The sequence below is a fragment of the Corvus kubaryi genome, unplaced genomic scaffold, assembly GCF_017639235.1.
Source record: "Corvus kubaryi isolate FWS band 111438036 unplaced genomic scaffold, C.kubaryi_AGA036_p1.0 split3-37296, whole genome shotgun sequence".
Taxonomy (NCBI): Eukaryota; Metazoa; Chordata; class Aves; order Passeriformes; family Corvidae; genus Corvus; species Corvus kubaryi.
In genome coordinates, this window is record NW_024582086.1 from 172297 (window position 1) to 195500 (window position 23204).

The 23204-nt window shown below is 37.9% G+C and overlaps 1 protein-coding gene across 3 annotated transcripts; it reads left to right on the forward strand.

The window, feature by feature from the left end:
- Window positions 1-4376: 4376 nt before the first annotated feature.
- Window positions 4377-18407, forward strand: CAAP1 (caspase activity and apoptosis inhibitor 1). 3 transcript variants are annotated; one of them, XM_042015260.1, is made up of 7 exons: window positions 4469-4558; window positions 5092-5282; window positions 5584-5784; window positions 7286-7370; window positions 7964-8039; window positions 12274-12347; window positions 16677-18407. In XM_042015260.1, the coding sequence occupies exons 2-7, from the start codon at window positions 5271-5273 to the stop codon at window positions 17018-17020; spliced, it is 792 nt and encodes a 263-aa protein (XP_041871194.1). In that variant the 5' UTR covers window positions 4469-4558; window positions 5092-5270; the 3' UTR covers window positions 17021-18407. The 3 variants fall into 3 exon arrangements, with proteins under 3 accessions (XP_041871191.1, XP_041871194.1, XP_041871192.1); XM_042015257.1 differs by lacking the exon at window positions 5092-5282 and having other exon boundaries at window positions 4377-4558; XM_042015258.1 differs by lacking the exons at window positions 4469-4558; window positions 5092-5282 and adding an exon at window positions 4801-4903.
- The last annotated feature ends 4797 nt before the right edge of the window (window positions 18408-23204 follow it).

The following is a 23204-nucleotide window of genomic DNA, read 5'->3' on the forward strand; positions in this document are numbered from 1 at the left end:
TCCTAAAGGTGGTCAGTGTACCCTCCCTGTTAGTGTCTAAGAGCCATTTGGACAATGCACTTGACAAGAGGCTCTAACTTTTGGTCAGTCCAGAAGTGGTCAGGTCCTCTACAACTGAAATACTCTATTGTAAACTGCACAAATTTAAAGTCAAGTTTTACAAAGTAGCTTTAATTTCATAATTGTGGTGACTGTGAAAAGGGAAAATAATACTTTGCAGCTTATTCCAGCAGATCTAAGATGTTCAGCTCAAAAGGGAAGTGTTATTTTCTATGGCTGCAAGTGTTACAATTTGGTTTAGAATTAAGATGAACTGAAGAGGGTCAGTGTTTATTTTTCATTAGACTAATAGAATGAAAAAAAGGAAAAAAAAAGGGCAAACTTATGGCACATGAGCTCTACACGATACCTGCCTATGATGTCTATGCCAGATGTGAAGGATTTTGTGACCAAGAGCTCTTAAATTTTGTTTTGCTTCAGCTACCTGAACTGAGTTATTACACTGCTTCCAGCAATCCTAGTCTCTCAGATCCTTAGCTGCACACTTGTACAGTTACACTTTTGATGGATTTCCAGATAAATACCCTCACAGTCCTGATCATGGTCTGAGTCACAGGTTTTCTGATTTGATCCATTGGATATGAGGCAGTCCAACAAATTATTCACGATTTACAGTGCTTAATAGATGAATCCCTTCCTGGGAAAGGATCTAAGAAGCTACCTTTAGGAAACATGTCTGTGAAATAATGTGCCTGTCTGTTGAATTTTGGTTGCCTACTATACAATTGTTCTTGAAGCTTCAGCTTTCTAATGTTGTGCTTTTCAACTGTGTTTGTACCTGTGCTATTTTAAGAAATTTTACTTGTCTTAATATTTTGGCTTTATTATTGTGGGATTGCTCTGTTACAGATTATCTCTTTACGTGAAAATTGTTATGAATTTCCCAGACCAAAAATTAATGTTTATATTAAATAAACATACTCTGGCAACTCCCAAGAAATGTTATATTAAAAGATATTACAAAATTCACTTAAATTTGCGGAGAAATTATGAGGCATAGCAAAAAATCTGCAGCACCAAGTGTTAGGCAAGATAAAGCAGGCCAGGACTGTTTGGAAGGAAAGATACGTGCTGCCACAGGGTACTGTGATACCATCCCTTCCATGATCTAGCATCATTTGAGGGAACAGGGAGTGGGAAATTGTTTGCTACTGGTTTTGTTTTAAATGGCACTGTTTAAAACTCCATTGTGGTTCATAGAGTCAGCATGCCTGTATGAAAACACACAAATGCATGTAAGGGTACTGCACAATCTGCTGCTGGGATCACCAGCAAGTAGAATGTCTTAGGGAATGTCAGCAGGATGAAGTTCCTGTTGCAGTGAAAGAACATTAAATCTATGCTGAGGAAAAGTGCCAGTCATGAGGTCCACAGTGTACAGTCTTTTGAGACTGGAGGCCATTGAAAACAAGTATGTGCCTGGCACACAGCTGGGAGCTGGCTTGCTATCTACAGCAGTAAACTTTGAATAAGTTGATCTGTATGTTAAGGGCTCCTGATTTCATTCATCAGTTGAAGTATGTTTGAGAGATTTCAAGAACTCCTCAAAAAGAAGTTGTGTCTTCTAAGAATTCAAAGTTTCCCAGTAGACACAATTCTTTTGGCATCTTTTTCTAAGATAGAAAGGAAGCTTTTAGAAAGAACAGGAAACAGCACACAGTAGCATTTCACGTTAAACCATTGTAGTTAGGCATGCCTTGGGTTTTATGAAGTGGAAAAACTTGGGATCTACTTAGACCAAAACTCAGGACACAGTATCAAATGCCTTCCTAAGGAACTAAATGAGGAGTCAAAACTGGCTTTAGGTCAGCACCAACTGCTGTGCTTTCCAAGATAAAAGGAGACTACAGTAACATAAATCGGGATAATCTATTATGAGGTTTCTGTAATATCTGTTATTATGATGCACCTTGCTCATATCAGGACCTAATTAAGTAGTGTTAATTACTTAGTCTTGTTCAGGCTACAGCCAGAAATAGACTCATTTCGGTCTGCTAGCCTACTTCATTAAAAGTACTGGACACTGAACTATACATTAATGAATCATTGGATGCAGTGACTTTTTTATAATGTAATACACTATAATAATCTATAGGAGGAGTCATACCATAGATCAGTACTACAGAGGCAACGCCAAATGCTTTAGGAAATGTTATAAACTGCTGGTTTCAATTGTGTGAAGTTTTTTGTTTAAAAATACTTAGTTAAGCTTCTTAGCTGAATGTGATTCATTACTATATACTGTGATCACTTGCCTCTTCTTGTCTCTTTCTCCTTAAACTATCAACAAATCCAAAGCCTAGGAACAGTAGATGTTTTCCATCTTTTCAAAATGTGTACTGAATAGACTGTGAAATGAAATGTTTGGCAACAAGATGCCATATGCAACTGTTGACAGCCTGAAGAGTATCTGGGTGTTTTCAGATGTCCTGTTCTTCCAGTGGTCTTTTGATGCTTATTTACTGTAGAGATTGAGGTTTCAAATTTGGTAGGAAATTTTGTTTCTAGACTTTCCAGTTGCAAAGATGAATTTGCAATGTGGACCATACTGCTGTTGGTCTGTGCAAAATGCATTAGAAAAAATAGTTTAAAGTATGAACTACCCCTTTTTGACAGCAGTATTTGAAGCCTGTGATCACATAATTTTCAATACTGTTACAAATCTTTTCATCAACAGCCTAGTTAGCTTCTGTATTCTGTGTGAGTAGATGCTGCATTCATTTAAAACACAATTTGCATGCCTAAGCATAAAGTGGTAAACTTTTAAAAGTTTCCTTATTACCCTTATATCCTTGCTCAAGGGATTCCATTTTCATCCCGAATTTAGACCCCTCCTCAGTGTTTCCTAGTTACATTACCTTTGCCACCTTCAGCCTATGATGAGGCTGTTATTTGCTGATGATAAATATGAAGATCTATTTCCACCCATCCAGGTAATCTTAACAACATAGACTAATCAGGATCAACTGAGATACTATCTGCCTCTGCAGGGACTCATGCTTGCTGAAAAAAGAACTGATGGTACTTAGTGAATTCTAACCCATTTGAAAACAGTGTCAGCCCATGCAGTATGTATGATCTTGATCTGCCCACAGCACTTTTGATCACCACTGGCTTTGTACAACTTGCATTTAGCGGACCTCTACCTAAATGGGCCAGTAACTCCCATTTGAAGATCCAATAAAATATGGACAAGCTGGAAGGCAACATGTTTGAATCTGGGAAAGAAAACAGACACAGAAGAACAGGCACACAGTTGGGTTAAATAAAGAAGAAAATTATTGCATATCTCTGCACAGAAAGGGAGATTTTTAATACAAAATTCTCTCTGCATAATGATAGACATTTTTCTACCCTGGTCTTTATTTTCAGCTAACCATCCTCTTTAGGATAATTGACTGAGTTCCCTCTATAACTAATCTTGTTGGTGGCAGAAAGCTGATCAGTGTGTTTCTGAGTTGCACAGAGCAGTCACCTGCCTTTAAGAGGCTTCTCTGCTGCAATTCCTAATTGCATCCCATGAAAAACCTACTGTCACGCTTCTCAGTACTCAGTAAGTATCATGGAAAAATTAAGTTATTGTTACTGTTGTTCCGAAGTTATTTGCAATGCCAAAGAGCTGCCAAGGGAGGAGTAAGCAGGTTCTTGCACCATTGAAACATGTTGAAAGCCAGGGAAAAAGGTCAGGATTAAAGAGTAGTTATGGAGGATAGAATCATAGAATCATCATCAATCAAGGTTGGAAGAGAACTTTAAGATCTTCAAGTTCAAACACCCACCCAGCATTATCACTTTAACCACTGAACCGTTAAACCACACAACCAGCACCAGATCCAGACACCTCCTGAACACCTCCAGGGATGGTGACTCCACCATCAGGGCAACCTGTTCCGATGCCTGACCAGCTTGACGGTGATTTTTTTTTTTCTAATATCTAATCTGAATCTCCCTGCCTCAGATTAAGGCCATTTCCTCTTGTCCTCTTACTGCAGGCACGGCAGAAGAGACTGACCCGCACCTCACTACACCCTCCTTTCAGGACTTGTAGAGAGTGATGGGGCCACCCCTGAGCCTCCTCTTCTGGAGACTATATAACCCCAGCTCCCTCAGCCGCTCATCATAAAACGTGTTTTTTATGCCCTAGATCACTGATATTTGTGTAAACGGGTGGCGTGCCCATGTGAGGCAGCAGTTTTGCTCCGGCCTCGCTAACCCCAAGGCATCCCCCCGTACATTAAGCGGCCTCCTCCGACCACGAGAGCGGCGCCGTCGGAGGCCGCAGGGCGGGGCCGGCAGGGGGCGCTGCCCGCGTGTCCCGCCGGAAGCGGCGCGCGTGTGGCGGCGCGCGGTGTGCGCGCGTGTGGCCATGCCGGGCAGGAAGTCTTCCAAGGAGAAAAAGCGGCGCCGCTCGCGTTCCTGCTGCCCGGAGGGAGCCCCGGGGCTGGACGGCAGCGACAGGAAGCGGCGGAGCACCGAGTCCAGCCACGGTGCCCTGGAGGTAGCGCGGGCGGAGTTGCGGGGTCTGGGCGGTGCCGTGCCGCGTCTGCCTTCCCGGGGGCGTCCCGATCCCGCGGCGTCCTGGCGGCAGAGGCCCGGCTGCTGTCCCTGCCCTGGCTGGCTGCGGGAAGGGCCAGGTTCAGTCACTGGTCGGTGTGTGGCTGCAGGGAGTGGCCGGGCGGGCAGCGCGGGGAGGGGCAGCACAGGCACAGACACGGGCGGGGCGGGCCGAGCCCCGGAGCGCCCCGCGCGCATCCCGGGGACGCCGCTCTGTGTTTTCCGGGTGTAAGAGATGCGGCGTACGAGCTCGGGTGGCCCCAGTCGTGGTTCTCATACGTGTGGCATTGTGAGTCTTCTCAAGGATGTGTTGGTGTGCAAAAAATGGTTGTGACATGCACGCCTAAGTGAATTTTGAGGCTGAAAGATGTTTCTGGCTGGTGGTGTTTTTGGTTGTTTTTGTTTGGTTTGGTTTCGTTTTGGTTTTGTTTCTTTGTTTGTTTTTTTAGGTTTTTTTAATTAGTTTTTTTATTCTAGAGGTCATCCACTGATGTATGGAGGATGTATTTTCTAATACGAAGCCCATTTTAATTCTCCGAAGACTCTGCCACACCGGGAATTGTATGCCAATTTCCGTCTTAGCAGGGTCGCTGTAAATGATGAACTTTATGATTTAAGTGCACAGCAAATCAGATGGATTTCTTCTGCGTTAAAGCATGCTTTCATGTGTAAGCACCAGCTAAGTATTTGCAGATAATATTTCCCAATTAATATTTATGAGTATTTTTCACTTCTTGAAGCTTTAAAACTTTTTCCTAGCACAAGAATGTTTTCAGTAATAAAGAATGTAACCTCTCTAATGCAGTTACCTTGCAATATGAAACACTGGAACCTGAAAAGTCTACATTAAGATGTACCTTGCATTTATGAAGGGAAAATTATTGTAAGCATAAGTTACAATAACCCCTTACTGTGTGTAAGTTTCTGTTTTCGCTAATTCACTAGAAAATGTGCCTTTGTTGGTTTTAGGAAACAAAATGCAATGTACTCTCTGGAGAAAAAGTGGAAGAAGCTGAACAACCCAGTGATATAGAAGAAGGAGGATTAGATCTCACTGTGTCACTCAAACCTGTCAGTTTCTACATTGGGGACAAAAAAGAAATGCTTCAACAGTGTTTCTGTGTCATAGGGGAGAAGAAACTACAGAGGATGCTGCCTGATACTTTAAAGGTACCAAGTACATTTACCATTTATATACTTAGTATGATCTTGAATGCTTGCATAACAAAGAATACTTATCTTTCAAGCTTAGTGCATTTACATTTTAAAAGTTGCCTGTATATTTCTCAACTAAAGAAGTTTCTATGAAGTCAAGTACCGTAAGTAGTATCATGTGTCTGGAAGTGAGACTTTTTAAAGACTTACTATAGTTATTCCAGGTTACTCCTTTTGCTACTGCTCAGCCATTTCTGAACTTTAGGTTTATGTTTAGACTGTCTCTTTGTACTGCTTAGTTAAATGCAAAAGGATTTTCATGATTGTGAGGAGTAAATTCAGTAGTGTTGTTCACTAATTAATATGCTGATTTGTAAATAAAGTACTGATTTCTGTTTGTGTCAACTGATTTTCTTTGTATGGTATTAAAGCAATGTCTGAGATAAAAAAAATAAAGCCCATTCTTCATAAACAGCTTCTGCTGCTGTAACTCCTGTGAACTAAAGCTGGAGTTTTACTGGCTTAGAATATATGCCTTTTGAGTCTTATGAACAATAGGACTTAGTAAAAATAAAGAGGCTGCAGGTGAAATGTCTGTGTAATGTTTGTTCGTAGTTGTAAATTTTTTTTCTTTCATTTTTATCTTAATGAGGTGTATTATTAATATAAGTGAGACAGAACTTCTTCATTTTAAACACATGGTAAATTGCACACAGGCTTATCCGTTTCTCATCTCTGGCAGAAGAAAAAGAGGTAGAGAAGCTGGAAGGAATGACATTACTGAATTTGTAGGGAAATTGCCTGATTATGTAGAACCAAACTTACAGCAGGACTGTGAGTGTTACAACCTGTTTAGCAGCTCTTAATTTTGGTACTTGTACGTGGTATCATAGCTCATTTGAAAATGTGAAATTATCACTCTATGTCACCGAGAGGTATGAGATGTGAAGGTAACTGGAATACCAATAAAATTTGTGGCAATGTATGGTATGTACCAAGCATGAGAAATCACAGTTTGCATACTTTATTTTCTGTGCTGTGGTATGCAACTGTTGGTATGTTGTCATTAGCATTATTTTCTCCAGTTTGTGAACTTGGATTCAACAGTTGCCTCTGGTCTTTGCAAGCTTGGTTACATAACCCAGCTTCCCCCAGGTGATGGAGAATTAGGAATAACCAGGTCTGCAGTTGTTTGCTGTTCCATGCTTCACACATATGGTCTGGTGTTCCTGATGCTCTGTCTTGAAGCTGCAGTAAAAACTCCAATCCATAGGTCAAGTAACTGATAGTGTGTATTGTTTAATTTTTCAGACAAAGCCCACACATATGCTATTTTTTGTAGTTGTCAAAACTGAAACACCTGGTTTTCTACAGCAGTTGCATCAATGCAGATCAGAATAGGGGATGTTTAATCCAAGTTAACTCTTCATTACAGTTGGACTACTGCTTACATTTGTAATTACTCTCTTTTCAGAAATTTTTAGTAGCTTGTGGTCTGTCTTATCTGTCTTCTTAGAACTGTTCCATGGATGAAATCAAAAGACTTTGCATGGAGCAGTTGGAGCTGTTATCTGAAAAAAAACTGTTGAAGATACTTGAAGGTATGAATGAAACTTTTAGACTCAACTGTACACCAGAGAATACCTCAACCGGATTTACACTCTTTCTAGCTACTTAAATATATATGTATATATACAGACACACTCTACTAAGTATATATTAGCGTGTACATAATCACTCAGTTCCACCAATGCACACAGTTCATGTACTTTGATTAAGGATATGACATTCCAGCTTTTCATGGCCTTATTGCACTTGATATTTAAGGGATATTTAAACTTACTTGTAAACATATTGCTGTCTTCTCAATGAAGTGAAACTCTTCGAGTCTGAGAGCTCCAGAGTATCTTGCTGTTAATTCTGTACTTTATTTTTGGCACCCATAGTATTGTAGTACGAATAGCTAATCAGATTTTTTGTAATCCAGTATAAATGTATGTGTAGCTAACAGAAGATTCACAAGTAAGTAAGTGTTTTGGTTTTGACTAAGTCTAATTTTAGAAGTTCTGTTTTAACTGGGAAAAATCCTCTTCTGCTGATTGCAATAGAGTTAATAATTAAGAGTAAACCTAATTGCGTAGTATTAATTATATCACTTTCCTAAATTTTCATGTTTGAAACTGTGTATATCTAGGCAAGATTGGAGCTGATTCTGATACTGACGAGGAGGCAGATGGAGGAGACAAGACTGGAGGTGATTCAGTCAGTCAGTGAGTAAAAGACAAAACACTTAATTTAAGGAGACTGAACAATTCAGAGATTTTTCATGAGAAATTATCAAATATATCATTGAGAGACCAAATTGCTATATCCTTAATTAATTATTCTAGTTGAATGATGATGAACTGTGACTACTAGCAAGCACTAAACTTTACAGACATGATGTCACTTAGTGACATTTAGTGTGTCTTGGGCACATAACTGGATTCATAATGACATACCACCCATCAGCTAAGCTGTGGTAATTAAACATTCACACTTGTGAATGTTTAATTCACAAGTCCTGCAACAGAAGTGGTGTGATTTAGGTTAAATGTCTTTGTGTGAGCTAAATCAGTAAACCCCTCCCACATAGGTTTGTGATTTGTTTAAGTATATTTTCAGTTCAGCTGAGATTTATCCCTTCTCTTTAATTTTTGTTCTGGTCTTTCATTCCTGCCTCAGCTGAAGCAGCACTGACACTCATTACCTGTTCAATGTACTCTGTAGAAGGGGTGCTACAGAATGTAGTGTTTCAAGAACAGAGGCTTCTGGTTTTTTGCTCTTATCTTGGCATCTGTCAGTTTTGTAAAAGACAACACTTTTTTAACCTTTTCTTAAAAGGCTTGTCTGTTTTTTGAAGACCATTTCTTTGTCAGGAGTTCACCCGTTTGATAGTTTCTATGGAAGTAATGAAGGGAAAAAGAAAGTTACACTAGTTATCACGCACAATACATCAAATTTAGTGAGGCTAACTTGTTTCTAAAAGATCTATAAGCTTTTATGTTTTCAATACTGACCTGATTACAGCTGGTCCACAGGTTCAGGGTGCACTTAATAAAACTCTGAGGCAGTACAAGACAATGCACTAAAGATGGGCAGATTAACATAACCTAGCTACTGGTTTGGTTAGTTTATATAAACCTCCTAAATAAGAACAAATGGATGGGAAAGATAGTAACAGTAATCCAACTTTCACATTCTGGTCAGTATTTTTCTTTAGCAGACACCTAGTTTCTGATCCTGTCTTTAATCCCTACCACCTGTACTGCAGAGCTACTGTCTTCATCCTTAGCCATCTGCTCCTCTGCCAGTCCTTGTTTTCCTAACCTTTGCTGAGTTTTTACCTCACTTTGCATGTTCTACTGGAGTTTGGTACCAAATCACCCTCAAACCCAGAGGTCTTTGAGAGCTGTACAAATTCCTGTAGCAAGCTGTATATAGAACCATATGTGTGAGCCCAGTTAAGCATTACACTGGTGTGGCGCATGCCAACGTGAAATGCATGCTCTACATAAAATAAGGTAAATTTAAATTTACAACATTTGTTGTCAACAAATTTTAACCGTAGTTATCTTCTTTCTGCTGAAAAGATCATACCATGGAAATGTTATTCTGTTTAGAAAAATAAATTAAAAGTGCTGAGTTTATTGTTTGGGAACTTAACTGTCATCTTGGGGGAGAAATATCTTTAAAGGCTGACAAAAAGGAGAAACTCCAAATTACTGTTGTCAGTTAGTAGTGTAGCATGAAAGAAGAGAGTATTAAATTTGTAAAATGCCCTTTAATTTTAGAATAGCTTATCTTCTTCTCCCATTGTTTGAAGACATGGCATTGTGTTACCCTTTCTTAAAGGTATATCACAGTACAGATAATTAGGGAAAAAAATGTTTTTCGCTAGCAAACGAAACAAGGCTGACAAAAGCCAGACTGAACTGTGAACTTAAAACGCATCTGTTGGGCCAGTAGATGGTGCAAAATGCCTGCCTATGAAACAAAGTCATGAAGGTTCACCAGCAACGCAGTCCAATCCAGTCAATTCTGAGAGTAAAACGTTCTATAAAAGTACTTCTGCATCCTAAAAATTCTTTTGTTGACAGTAGGTAGTTTCTAAAGGAATGTTGGCTTGCTGCAATTATTATTAAAGTCAAGGCATCAGGAGGAAACTTCACAAGTTTCAATGTGTGATTTTTTTGAAGTTGGTAATTTCTTTTTACATGGCTGTTAAAATGGTTGTGGATAATTTCACAGTCAGTATTTGAGCTGTGGGGGTCACTGAGTTTTCTCTCAAAGAGATGGTTACAATTCCTCATCAGATCTCAAGGTGATACTAGAGTTGTGAAATCTGTTGTCTGGATACTACTGATGCAAGATCAGGCTTTTTCAAGGAACACTTTGCTCTCCAGTGGAGAGATGACTAATCAGTTTAAAATGATAGAGCATGTGTGTGAAGGAGCATGGGATATGGGCAGGGACAGCCTAAGCAGCTTCTACTCTTAGTGATGATCAGGGTATATCGCAACCTAATTTTGGTAAAGAGTTAACTAACTAAATGTAACAAATTGTTAGGAGTTGCTGGAAAAAAAACCCCAAAACAAAAACAACAGCAAAACAAACAAAAAAAACCCAAACCAGGTGATTCCTTCTATATCTGCTGACCAGTAACTGGTCCAAAATCCGCATCTCTCTCCAGCTGCAGTCACACAAGCCCAAAAGGTTTGTATTCTTTCTCTAGTTGCTGTATAGACCTCCTTGTGCGCGTGGGCCTCTCTGATGGCAGGTGCAGGCCTGTGATTGTCCCCAGTAGCTGATGCTGTTAATCTCTGGGGTATCTAGTGCTCCATTATGGTCCCTCAATTTGCCTACTTGCAGAACGTGGTCTATTTTTGGAATTTGGCCTTTGATTTTACTGTCTATTTGATACATTAGTCCCAGACCTCTCATCCTGCTTGTTGTCTAGAGTAGCCTGAGGTTTGCTGGTGAATTACAAGTATTTGCTTACAGTTGCATGACACTGAAAATCCTGGAGGAAGTGTACATTTTTCATTCTGTCTGATTTCTGGCAGCACAGTCCTGCAGGTGCTTCTGACCTGTGGTCCCCTTTGCAGTTGCTGGCACACATGTGTGAGTGTATTTAGATTATTGTCATCTCATTTGGAAAAAAAGTTAGTGTAGCCATGAGGTTCAATAAATAGGTACAACAGACTGGTCCAGGGATTCACTAGCCAAGTGTATTGACCTGTTTATTCTCCTTAATTAATTATTGCATGATACTTTATGCATTTATGTTCCAATGGCTAAAAACGGTGGGAGAAAAAGGAGAGTCTGTTGATGTAGCCTTTGTCACTGAAGAAAAGGAAATAGAAATGAAAATAACTGCCTCTCAGACCACAATGTCTAGAAATGTTATGGTGTTCCCCCTCCTGTTGAAACCATTGGATACATGTTAAAAAACAACTTGCAGAGCATGGGGAAAATAGATATGTGTTCAATTTCAGGAAAACCCTAAAGGCCATTACTGAAAAACAAGTTGTTAATCATTGTATTTACATCCATGATATCAGAATACTGCTTCCTTTTTATAGTGTTGTTAAGCTCCCATGGGCAGGAGGGCTGCATTGATTCCATATTACTACAGATGAAACCAATGCCGCACCAACATTCAGTTTAGAAATTTGGCAATTCTATTGTCAAAATGCTCATCAGATGAGGTAACTGAACTCTTCTTGTGATTCTGGATCCTTCCACCTGTGTCCTTCCTGTATGTTTTACCTTATTTTCACAGTTTGTGTAACTGGTATGTGTGAAGTATGTGAAGGACGTTAACGTTTCACAGAAGTGTCTCTTCCTTACCCTTGTGTAAAGAGTTGAAACACTTCAGGTCAATGGTAGAAATCTTTAAATAGGAGAAATAGAGAAACTCAAGTACTGAATACATTGTAATAGCTGAGTTGTAAACAGTTTCAGTTTAAAAAGTATCCCTTTGTGAAACAAAATGATTGTGGTTTAGGAGAGGGTGGTGATGGGCTGGTGATAATTTCATGAAAATACCTTTTTACTTTCAAAATAAGACAATAAATAGTATTTTAGTACAGCAGAAACTACTGTTTTCCGAAAGCATTTAATTATGTGACAATTTATTTTGAGTTTTACAGAAAAGCTCCTAATATGAGGAGCCTCTTCCTTTATAACTACTTGGCTGTGGTTCCTCAGTTATAACTGTTGAGGATTGTTACTCTAAAAGGAAAGGATGTAGTGGAAATAATTGCTTTGTCCTTGTGTATCACAAGGCAAAACAAGAAAAGTTCATTTTCAAGTGCTCAGATTAGCTCTCTGTGTATTCCTTCTGTCTTTATTTTACTGTAGCTGTCTTATTGGCCTACCACCTCATAATTTTTTAGTTTCTTAAAAATGTTCTGTTAAATTGTAAATTATGGTGATTAAAATGTTCTTAATTGTTTCCAGACAGGACAACAGTATAGACTCAACTTCTTCTCTGAGAGAAGACAACAAGCTGGAAAGTCAGGAATCAAAACAAGGTATGTAGTAGAGAAAGCTGAAATTTTGTGTTCTTGATGTTGGCCAGTGACTAATTCCAGGTAGCTGACAGCTCTCTTGTGAACAGTGGCTGCAGTCATAGAGAAGCATCCTCTTAGAAATCAGCTTGCATAGGGTTGCAACATCTCCCGCAGGTACAGTTCCAGAAAAGGTGATGGGGACATTGAAGAAGACATTCTAGAAACTTTGGCTTCTTAGTTCTATAGGAATGGAGGGTTTTTTGCAGCTAGAAGCAAACTGCAGCTCTTCAGAGTTTCCTAGTTTAGCTTCTGGAACATGACTGAAGTTCTTGCAGAGCTCATGTTGCTCCTCGTATCTAGTTTTTCAGCTGAAGAGGAAGTTCATTTAAGTTTTTTGATATGCAGGTGATTGCTAATACTGCTGTTACTGTTGGTTGAAATGACCGTCAGGTTTATTTTACACTGAGGTGATCATACGAGTGTACAGTAGTCTGTTTTTGCATTCACAGAAATCCATAATAATAACTTTTCCAAAGGACTGCTTGTAATTTAGTAATTTATTTCAGTCTTGGTATATGATAACTTGCTTTGTTTGATTGTATAGAGCTGAGGTCCAATGAAATGGTGCTTGACACCCAGCACTTGTGTTAGCTGGCTTATTTTACTTGAAGTCAGTGCAAGTAGACGTACACACTCAAATTTTTGAATCATTGAGAATGAACATTTTGTCTTGTGTACTTTCTCTTTTTAAATGCAAAAATTCAGCTTGTGAGACATTCAAGTACTACAGCGATTGGCAGAATAGAAAATGCAAAGGCAAATAAGTTACTGGTGCGCATTTGTTCTTTCCACACAAGAAAACAGTATTTTTAGCCCACAGTAGTATTTGTTTTATTCCAGTCATTAAATTAGCACATATAACAATTTCCAGTGTTAGTTTGTGCATGAAGCACTAGAACTGTAGGTGTTTGTCTCGGTCTGTTTATTTTCATTTTGGCTGGCTGTATGCAGAAACATCAGAAATAGCATTTCCGGTTAAAGAATGTTGCAAATTCTTCTAAGCTACATTTCTCTTCTGCAAAGTTCTAACTTTATTTGCTTCTTGCAACTGCTATTTCACAATTCAGAATTTTGTCTTTGTCTCTTGGAATAACATTGTGAAACATGTTTGTTTTCTGAAGTAGTTAGTGAGAAGAGTTAAATGGAAAAGGAAGGAGTCATAACAGCATCAAAACTCTAAGGAGTGAGTTGCAATGACTATGAAGAATCTTTTAAATGTTGCTTGTTGTACTATATGGAGGAATTTTAGAGCCGACAGATTTCCTGCAGGTTTCTTCCACTTTTGTGTTATCAAAGGGAATTGATGGACTGTTGCAGGTGATTGCATTTTTTTTTATGACTTAATCAACCAGATTATCATGGTGGCTTTGGGCTATAACAGTGGCTCCACTCTGTGGAGATGTTAGCTTTAAAGAACTTTTGAGAATATCATATAAATTAGAAAGTATAACTCCAGTCATTCTCCTGCACTGCAGCCTGAGAAGCTGTGGGAAAAAGAAGAGAGAATGAGAGGATAAGCAGAAGTGGATAAAATAAAATTTTTAAATGTAATTAAGTGTGCTAAAATGAATTTTTCAACTGTAGATGAAGGAAAAAGTAAAAGTTACCAAAATGAAAAAGATAATGTGAAATGCCAGCCATGATCCTTATTACTGTGTAAAAACACAGGTGCAAAAGAGGGAAATAAAGCCTGTTAGCTCATTAAACATCTGTAGGCCAAAACCCTTGTATGAGCACTGAATTACACAGTCTCGGAGGTTTCAAGTTCTAAATAGAACCCAAGGTTGTTCTGCCCAGCTTCTCATCCATACAAGTCTGGGATAGATGTGAGTGACTTAATATTTTGTTTCTTCTTAATGTGACCAATTAATTCCAAAAAGAATCCTATGGTGGGCTGACCCAAGCCAGCAGTAGGCACATGCCAACACCTCAGTTACTTGTCCCCCAGTGGGGTAGAGGTGACAATCAGCAAAACAAATGAGAATAACTTACGAGTCAACATAAAGACTCTTCAGTAAGTGAAGCAAGAGCTGTGCACTGAAACAAAGCAAAATTGGAGACAATCTCCCATCGGCAGCCAGATTTTTAGCCGTTCCCTGGAAAGCAGAAACACAGCATGCATGACAGGTACTTGGGAAGACAAATGCCAGTGTTATATGGTGGAGCATATCCCTTAGGTCAGTTTGCCTCAGCTGTTCTGGTTGTCTGGCCCTCTCAGACTCTTGCAGACCCCCAATTTACTCTCTGGGAAGTCAGAGTGAGAAACAGAGAAAGCCCTGAGGCTGTGCAAGCACTCTTCAGCAGCAGCCAAACTGCTGTGTTATCAACACCATTTCAGAAACAAATACAAAAGCAGCATCATGCAGTCGGCTGTGAAGAAGATTAACTCCATCCCAGCCAGACTCAGTACAGGTCAGTTTAACTTTGGCAGTGAATTAGGATGAGCAGGCTCAGATACGAAGTTTCAGTCTTTGAACTCTGATCCACTGATGCACCTGATTTTTTGACCCATGGAAACGCTGCTTGGTTGACCAGCATGTTAGGTAAATACTGACTGATACTATGAAGTAAGACAGAAAAGTTACCATTTCTAATCCTGTTGTTTCCCATTATGATCTTTCCCATCCATTGTGGCGTGCAAGGTAAAGTTAAAAAGAGTGTTCAAAGTTGACTAAATGGTGTGGGAAATAGGGAAAACTGCATCTGAAACTGAAATATTAATCTTGAAGTTACTGTCACAGTAGGAACAGGGCAAGACTACTTAGGATCAAAGAAGACCCTTGTATGTTCATCTCATGAGTAGTTTTTATACACGCTGCTGTGAGGATGATTTTCTTTAGCTTTGTTTATATTTTAGGTTTTTAGATTTTATTATTTTAAAATTGTGATTTGTCTTGCAAAAAGAAAAGGTGAAAAGTTATCTGTAAACTCCTTTATATGTCTTAACATAACATTTTCAGGAGCTGCATCTGCTTTCCTATTAGCTTTCTTTGGAATTTTTGACGTGCCACATACCTTAGCTGTGTATGTTTCTAAACACGCTGTATTTACTAGCATTATGGCTGCTTTTTACAGTCAAGTAAACCAGTGTTAGGAGGTACTGGACTGATAACAAAGATCCTAAATCATTCTCAGCGTGAGTATGCAGAATTCTTAAATCTGAACTTAAATGCTGTGACAAATCATAGCCTGATATGGAGTGATTAGGAGTCAGTAACTGAATTATGTGTCTATAGTACAAAAAATTTTCAAAGCTGAATCCATAAACTCTAATGTTTTAAAGTGTCACTATTGTTTATAAAACCATTTTGAGATATTTTGATCCTCCTTTCCTGCCTTCCTTTGTTTTTTAAGTAGAAAAATTGCATTTATAGCTTTCTAAGTAGTGAGTATGCTACTCTTTTTTTTTTAAGGCTTGCTTTTCCTGTGCAAGTGGTAAAAATGGTATTACCAAAAGCAATTATAAAGTCTTTATAATCAGTAACTTTACCATCACCTGAATATACATTACTCATTTTAAGCAGGAGCCAATCCTGCTCTAAGTTTCCACAGATACAAAAGCTGGTGAAATAGCAATAACTTCTGAGGCCAGTGTGTCAAAGCAAGTCTTACTGTAGTCAAATTGAGAGAACAGTTAGGTTCTGACAGAGCTTTGCTTTTATTTTATTGCACCGCCTCCTCTTCTAATTATGTTTTTAAAAGTAAACTCCAACTTTCAGCCACCGTTAAAAACCAAAGTCATAAATTCCTTCATGTTTTTACATCTGAGTTAAATACATCTGGAAGACTTGTGATAAATTCAGAGTAGTTGCACTATAAGTGGAGTTTCTATTAATTTTTAGTGTTATGCCTCGCTATAGTCCCACTCCTCTTAAAATAAATAACATAGTTGAGTGTAATTTTTGAAGTTGCATTCTGAAAATTAGGTTTACTTAAAAGATAAGCAAAAATCAGTTTTACACTGCAGAAGGTTTCTTTGATATAAAATCTTATGACATTTTAATTAGGAAAATAGATCATGTAACTTTGTAGGAGAGAATAAATTTTTCTGGTACCGCTGCTTTGCTATACTGCATGTTCTTTTAGATTGGCATAAAAATGCGTTAACACTTGTATAAATAAGCTCAGTTTTAAAAGCTGGAGGAGAAAAAGAAGAAGAATTGGTTTTCTTACAGATTTCTTTTCACTCTCTTAATTTGCAGAGTAATGCTTTAAGCAGAAGTGATTTTTTAAGTTGAGGTAAAAACAGTTGTGTTAGGCAACTCTATGATTGTTATGTTTGTGTTACAGGCAAGGGAGAAGATAGTGATGTCCTCAGCATAAATGCAGATGCATATGATAGTGACATAGAAGGCCCATGCAATGAAGAGGATGGCCCAGATGTGCAAGAGAGCACTGTCAGAAGTGGAGCTGGTCAGATAGATGACCTTCAGAAGGACATTGAGAAGAGTGTGAATGAGATACTGGGCTTGGCAGAGTCCAGCCCAAAGGAGCACAAAGCAGCAACCTTAGCTGTTCCTCCATCAGAAGATGTTCAGCCATCAGCACAACAGCTGGAGCTTCTGGAGCTCGAGATGAGGGCCAGAGCTATTAAGGCTCTGATGAAAGCTGGTGATGTCAAAAAACAGCCCTAAGACCATTCAGATTTCATTTTCAGTATTTGTTTCGAAAAAGGTGGTGTCTGTTCTCTTCAGCGCTGCAGTATGTTTGGGCTGGATATGACATTCCTCATTCAGACTGTGTTGTGTTTCCTGACCTATGGTTCTGTGGTTTTGTTGCCTTTAGTGTGCTGCTTCCATGACATGCACAAACAGAGGTTGGTTCTTCCCTGAGATGAGGTGTCCTTGTGCTGGTTCACCTCCTCAAAGAGTCACACCATGTATAGAGTTGTGCCAGGAACCTGGCGCCTCCCAGAAGGGTTGTTGTAGAAACTTACAACTTAGGGTTGCTTAATTCTTCTTGGGGCCCATCTCATCATAATGTAGGTATTCTAATTAAAATGTGATGATATGTTTAAAAGCATACTCAGTTTTTTGGAATGGGAATTCCTAAAGGGAAGGTTTTTTACCTTTCAAATACACAGCTGAACGTGTTATTTTCAGAGTTATGAAAGTGCCTGAAAGAGCAGAGTTTTTTACACTATCACATAGTTTTGTCACTCTTTTCCTCTCTTATCTTTTGTATTATAACTGAAGAAAGCAGAGTTTCTTCCTAACTGTAAAGCTTTTCTTTTGAATATTTGACATAATTAGCAAATAAACATTTCAGAAGACCTTGAGCTTTTAACATAAAACTGATGTAGTCCTACTTTCATGTCCCCTGAAAGTACGAAAATCCACCTAATGTCAGTATGTTTTTTTAGAAAAGGTATTTAATTTATTTATGAGGTTTTAAAATACAAATTCTATTTTTATCCACTTCAAGGTATTCCTTTGTAAGTAAATTGAATTTTAGGATTAATTTTCATGCTGTAGTATCTTACAACAATTACAATTATTTTAATTTTTTAGAATTAGTGCTGGTTTTATATCTGGCTGCTAATCAAAGCATATTAAAATACTTATGTGTTTGTTTACACATGCAGACACCAATTTTTTTCTTTAAAGGTATGAAGTTTACAACTGTAGTCTTCGTTAAGTAAAATGATGTGTAATGTATTTTATTCATGAATTTTCCTTGGTTGTTACTTAGCCAATTACATACTTTGCAACAGTAGGAGAGATAATTTCCCTATGCTATTTTGTAATACTACTGCAAACTTTATTCTGTTCAGATATTATGTTTTGAATTCTTTTAAGGTTTATAATTTTCTTTTTATTCTTCCATTTTATCCCTTTTCTTCCTTCTCTTTATTCCCTTTCTTATTTCCTGTTTCCTTTTAAACCCTTTTCTGTAGCAAGATTCTTGTCTATTTCTTAAGTATGATTGATTTCCTCTAGAATCAACAGTATTGTAAAATGTTAGTGCAGTGTAAATTTGATAATAAACTAAAACCTTCATTAAATACAGCTGAGAAAATTACAGTGTGCATTCATTAAGTGATATCAGTGGCCTGGGTAAAGTGTACCTGATAGTAGTGTTATCCACAGCATCAACATTTTTTCTATTATTTTAGCAAATGTAGGGTGTAAGTGGTGTAAGTTAGAATATATACACACAATTCAAAAGGTAACATTACTGTCTCCAAATCTGTGTGTGTTGTCTTTGGTTAATTTCATTTAGCTGTTTGGTGAGCTTGTGTTCTGTTTGAGTCCAGAGAAACGAAAGAAGTAAACAGAGAAAGACACCTGGCAAAACCTGGATGTGCAATCTTCTCTTTTCCAAAGTCATAGGCTGGTGGAGCTGTGTTAGACTTCAAAGATACATTTTAGTGCTGCTACACTTAGATCCTTAAGGCACTAAATACCTCACCTTGCCTGCTGTGCAAGTGCAAAAGCTCACTTGCAAGGGCGTTTCCTGTGTCACCAGAAGAAGCCACACGAAGTCTATTCAGTGATGTTGCAAAACAACACATTTGTAGTTGTTTGGTAAAACAAAAATACTGCTGGAAGAAATGATAAACTAGAATGTAGTTACCTTCTACTGCCTACTTTCTGGAGGTGTGTAGCACTTATTTTCCTACTGGTTTCCCAGGTCACCCTTAAAAGTGCATTTTGTAGCATGTTGAACTGTTAAAGGTTATTATTTCAAGGTCTGTATCAAGAAGTTGCAAATGCTAACTCTAGCATGTAGTGTGACAGAGATGAAACAGGTTTACTATGCATGTGACAGAAGATTTGTAATTACAGCCTAATTAAATTTGAAATTAAAAGATGAGAAGGATTCCAAGAAAATTCAATTAAGCTGTTTACAAAAATAAAATAAAAAAAATTATATGAGGTACTTAATGTGATTGATTACACAAGTGCTAATTCATTTTTAGGATATTGTACTGTTGCTGCTTAGGTTAAAAGCAGATCAGGTAACTTATGTGTGTTCTTGCATTGATTTTTATCACTGAAGAGAGAAAAAAATCCACTATATTTAAAATATTTATTATACAGCTGTTTTGTTTTCCACTTTTAAATATGTCTGTGATTTTTCCTTGAAAAATAAATTTATTATTTCATTTGGAAGAAGAGGCAATTTGTATGTAAAATGTATTGAATTATTTATGAAACCTTAAGATAGTGTTACTGGGTTTTAATCAACCATTTTGTCAGGAAACCAAGGTTATACACTGGGTGTTGGTCAGCATGAAAAAGATCTTGATTATATTTTGGACTGCAACAAAAATATTTTCTAATGAATTTTGGCTGTTGTCATAGTGCACAGTGCTCTTTTGAGGAGGAGGAGAGTTGATTGATTGGGTACTAGATAAATAAAAAGGTATAACTCCACAGAGAGCCAACAGTATTTATTTCTGTTTGGAGGCTTTGCTGTTATGGTGATTTCATAGAGAATAATAAAAAGACTTCAAGATATCAGTTTTGAGAGGTGAATCACAAGCATTTCCTCAGAAAAGAATTAGTTCCACTTGTAACACTCTTTTCAATATAGTATTTGCTCTCAAAAATATTTTGCGTAAGAGACTTGGTGCCGTAACTGTTTTTTAAGCTGTAAAATAATGTTCTTTGCTGTTTGAAAATATTGTAATTATTGATTGTAGTAAATGAAGGTTTTGATCACTGATAACTACAGGTTTTTCCTAAGTGTATTTGAAAAAATAGGGAGTCAGATAATCTGTGCAGGCAATGTGAGATGCTGCTGTTCTAACTGGATACTGTTGAAATGCCACATGAAACAGGAGCCGTTCAGCACTGCATTGTCAGTCCTGCCAAAGGAGTCAGCTAGATAGTACTTCCCTGCAACCTTGTCTGTATATAAAGGAGCACAGTTTCAAAAACAGCAGCCACTTCAGGGGCACCTTGTAGTGGGACAAAATGACCTTTCACCAGCTGATTCCATACAATGTCAGAGCTTTAAAGAGTGTAAATGGTTGCTTGGTTATTACTATGATTTTTTAAATATCAGTTTACAAAAGCAGTTATTGTAACAAGTTACTTTTTTTCCTTCTGTGAGTAGAGCATGCCAGCCTTTTTCTAAAAACAGCAACTGAAGAAAGGCTTTATGCGCATGAGTGCATAGTAAATTATTGTATAGCATTTTACATGCCGATCTTAAAATTATAAGCACTGATTTAGCTTTATGAGATCACTGACGCTGGTAAATATGCCCTTTTCACAGAAGATAATTGAAGATTAATTGTGAAATAAGCCCTTTAGTCAGGAAGGGAGATGAGGTGGTTAATTGATCCAGAAACATAAGAACAGCATAACTTTAGGAGCATAGACACCAAATTAAAAACTGATTAAAAACTCCTGCAATTTAGTCCCAGTACTCTCAACCTTCATGTTTATTGCTAAGTCAATCTGCAACACATGTAGAGAAGAAAAAAGGTTTGTTTACCTTATTTGTGGCCAAATATAGGTGTCAAAGTACTTGATTTTGTGGGGGAGGGACTGAAATCTCATGTTTCAAGGGCCTTTTTTAGCATTAATATTGAAATATGTAAACGTAATACATAAAAGGTGGAGAAAAATCTACGGCTTGTAGGAAGGGTTAGCCACATATCACTTAAGCAACTTTGTAGTCAGGTAAGAAAAGATCCCGAAAACTTAAAACTAAATATTACATGTTTATTGCATTATACAGCACAATAAAAATATGAAAAGAAACCCCAAAACCCAAAATAACCAGAGAATGGAACATGTTCATTCATTCATTCACTGCATCATATTTTTTTTTAAACAGTGTGAAAACTTTTTGTCTATGGCATCGGTTGATTATTGTCAGTCTCAAAATTGAATTTTTCTTTTGTATCTGGTGCAAAGTTGTTCTAGATGAAAATATTACACCGTGAATTGTCTAATCTAAAGTCTTGCATCCCATCTTGTGTTTTTAGACTCCAGTCGATCTAACTGTACTTAAGAATTCTCAGCTTTACTTCACTGGAATACTGTGTGCAGTTCTGCATGCCTGTGTTGAAAGCATATCTACTGGGAGTGGAGCAGACTCAGATAAAGTCTCCTAACGGCACCAGAGGAGCACAGAACATGAGAAATGAGTAGAAAAGTGTGTTCAGTCTAAGTATGTTGACGCTAGCCTTAAAGGCAGGCAGAAACAGAGTACTGGGAATGACATTTAAGCTGAATATGAATGCTGGTGAGGAACTACGCATACATTTTGGTTAGGTTGCTTATTCCCAGGCCTGGTCTCCTCCCTGCTGTTGTGCAGCTAGTGTTTATGTGGATATGTAGAGAACCACATCAGGAAACTCATTCATGCAGGGAATCCTGCCCATCCGCTTCTAACCTGGGGCACCATTCCAATTGAATTTTCTATGTGGGCACAACAGAACGAGTAGTGAAAATCCAACTACTGAAAATGGTGCTGGATTATACTACATAAGTGATACCCCTCATTCTTCCAGTCCTTAAGATATGAGGCATCAGAATTAAAATGATTTAATTCTATCTTTTTGAAAGCCTTCACTCGAAAATGTTAGCTGAACTGCTCCAAATGTATACTATTTTAGCTATTAAATCTTTATTAAACCTACATTCTTGATTATTGGCTGGTGTAGATTTTCTATGTGTATGGTTTTGACTTTTCTTTTTTGTTGTTGTTTTGTTAGAGGTTTTTTGTTGAAGTGAAGTCTGTGTAATTGTTACTGTGTGTAGTCTAGTGAAAATTAGTGCCTGATAATTGTGTGTGAATTAAACTTTTGGATTACATCCACACTAGGGGGCTGTGTTGCTTCAACAATGTCTGTTTCAGAGAGTCATGTATTAAGAGCAGAATCCAAACTGTATAAACAACTTGTAAGCAGTACTTTTCCCTACATAATACGGTGAACAGGAGCAGAATAGTAAAGGGGAATGACTTGCAATTTAGACAAATACAGGATAGGAGCAAAGACACTTTATTATCTGTGTACTTAGATATAAAGTTGAAAAGTTGAAGGATGAAGTGATGCTCTCATTTTCATGAGATGAGTGGAAAGGCTGGGACCTGGTTACTTCAGTTGTAGTGTAGCTCTTCAGACCCGGGATGCAATAACCCAGTTTGCTGGAACTGGGGACAGGAAGTCTACTTGCCATCAAGATTTAGCAACTGTAGCATTTTTTTCTTCATAAAGGGGGATTTTCTATACAGAGCATATCCCAGTTACACTTCATATCCCAGTGCTTCTGCTTTAGTCCCCTGTTTCTTTGACTGCACCAGTTCCTGTATTACTACAGGATGTAAGACTGCTTTGCTACAAATACGGCGCTCCTTAAACTATCGTTTTAGGAAACTATTTGCTGTATATCCCAGGCAAAATTAAGATATGTTGCTTGATATCCTCTCCAACTTACTTTCCAGGCCTCATCAGGGCATTGACATAGAGGTGTACTGGAACTCGAGAGGATGTAGTACTGGAAAATTAACTGAAGGCACCTTCTGTCGCTATAAAGGCAGGTAATATCTTTTCTATCCTCAATTTCTACTAAACCTTTTAAATATTTAGTGGATCTAAACAATTCTATTAATATATTACCTTCTTTAAAAGGTATAAATAAAGGGTATTTTAAAGAAATGGGTTTCTTACGGAATTTATCTTTGTACTGAAATGCTGAAGAGCTATTGATACTGTTCCAAGGAAGTTAAAATAGGCAGCATTTACTACAGTAAGACCCTATTTAAGCAATATAAATTTCCTTTAAATTACTGAGCTTTACTCTTTTACATTGTTTGGATACCTCTGAAGAGCTAGAACCAAGATTAGGTAGTATT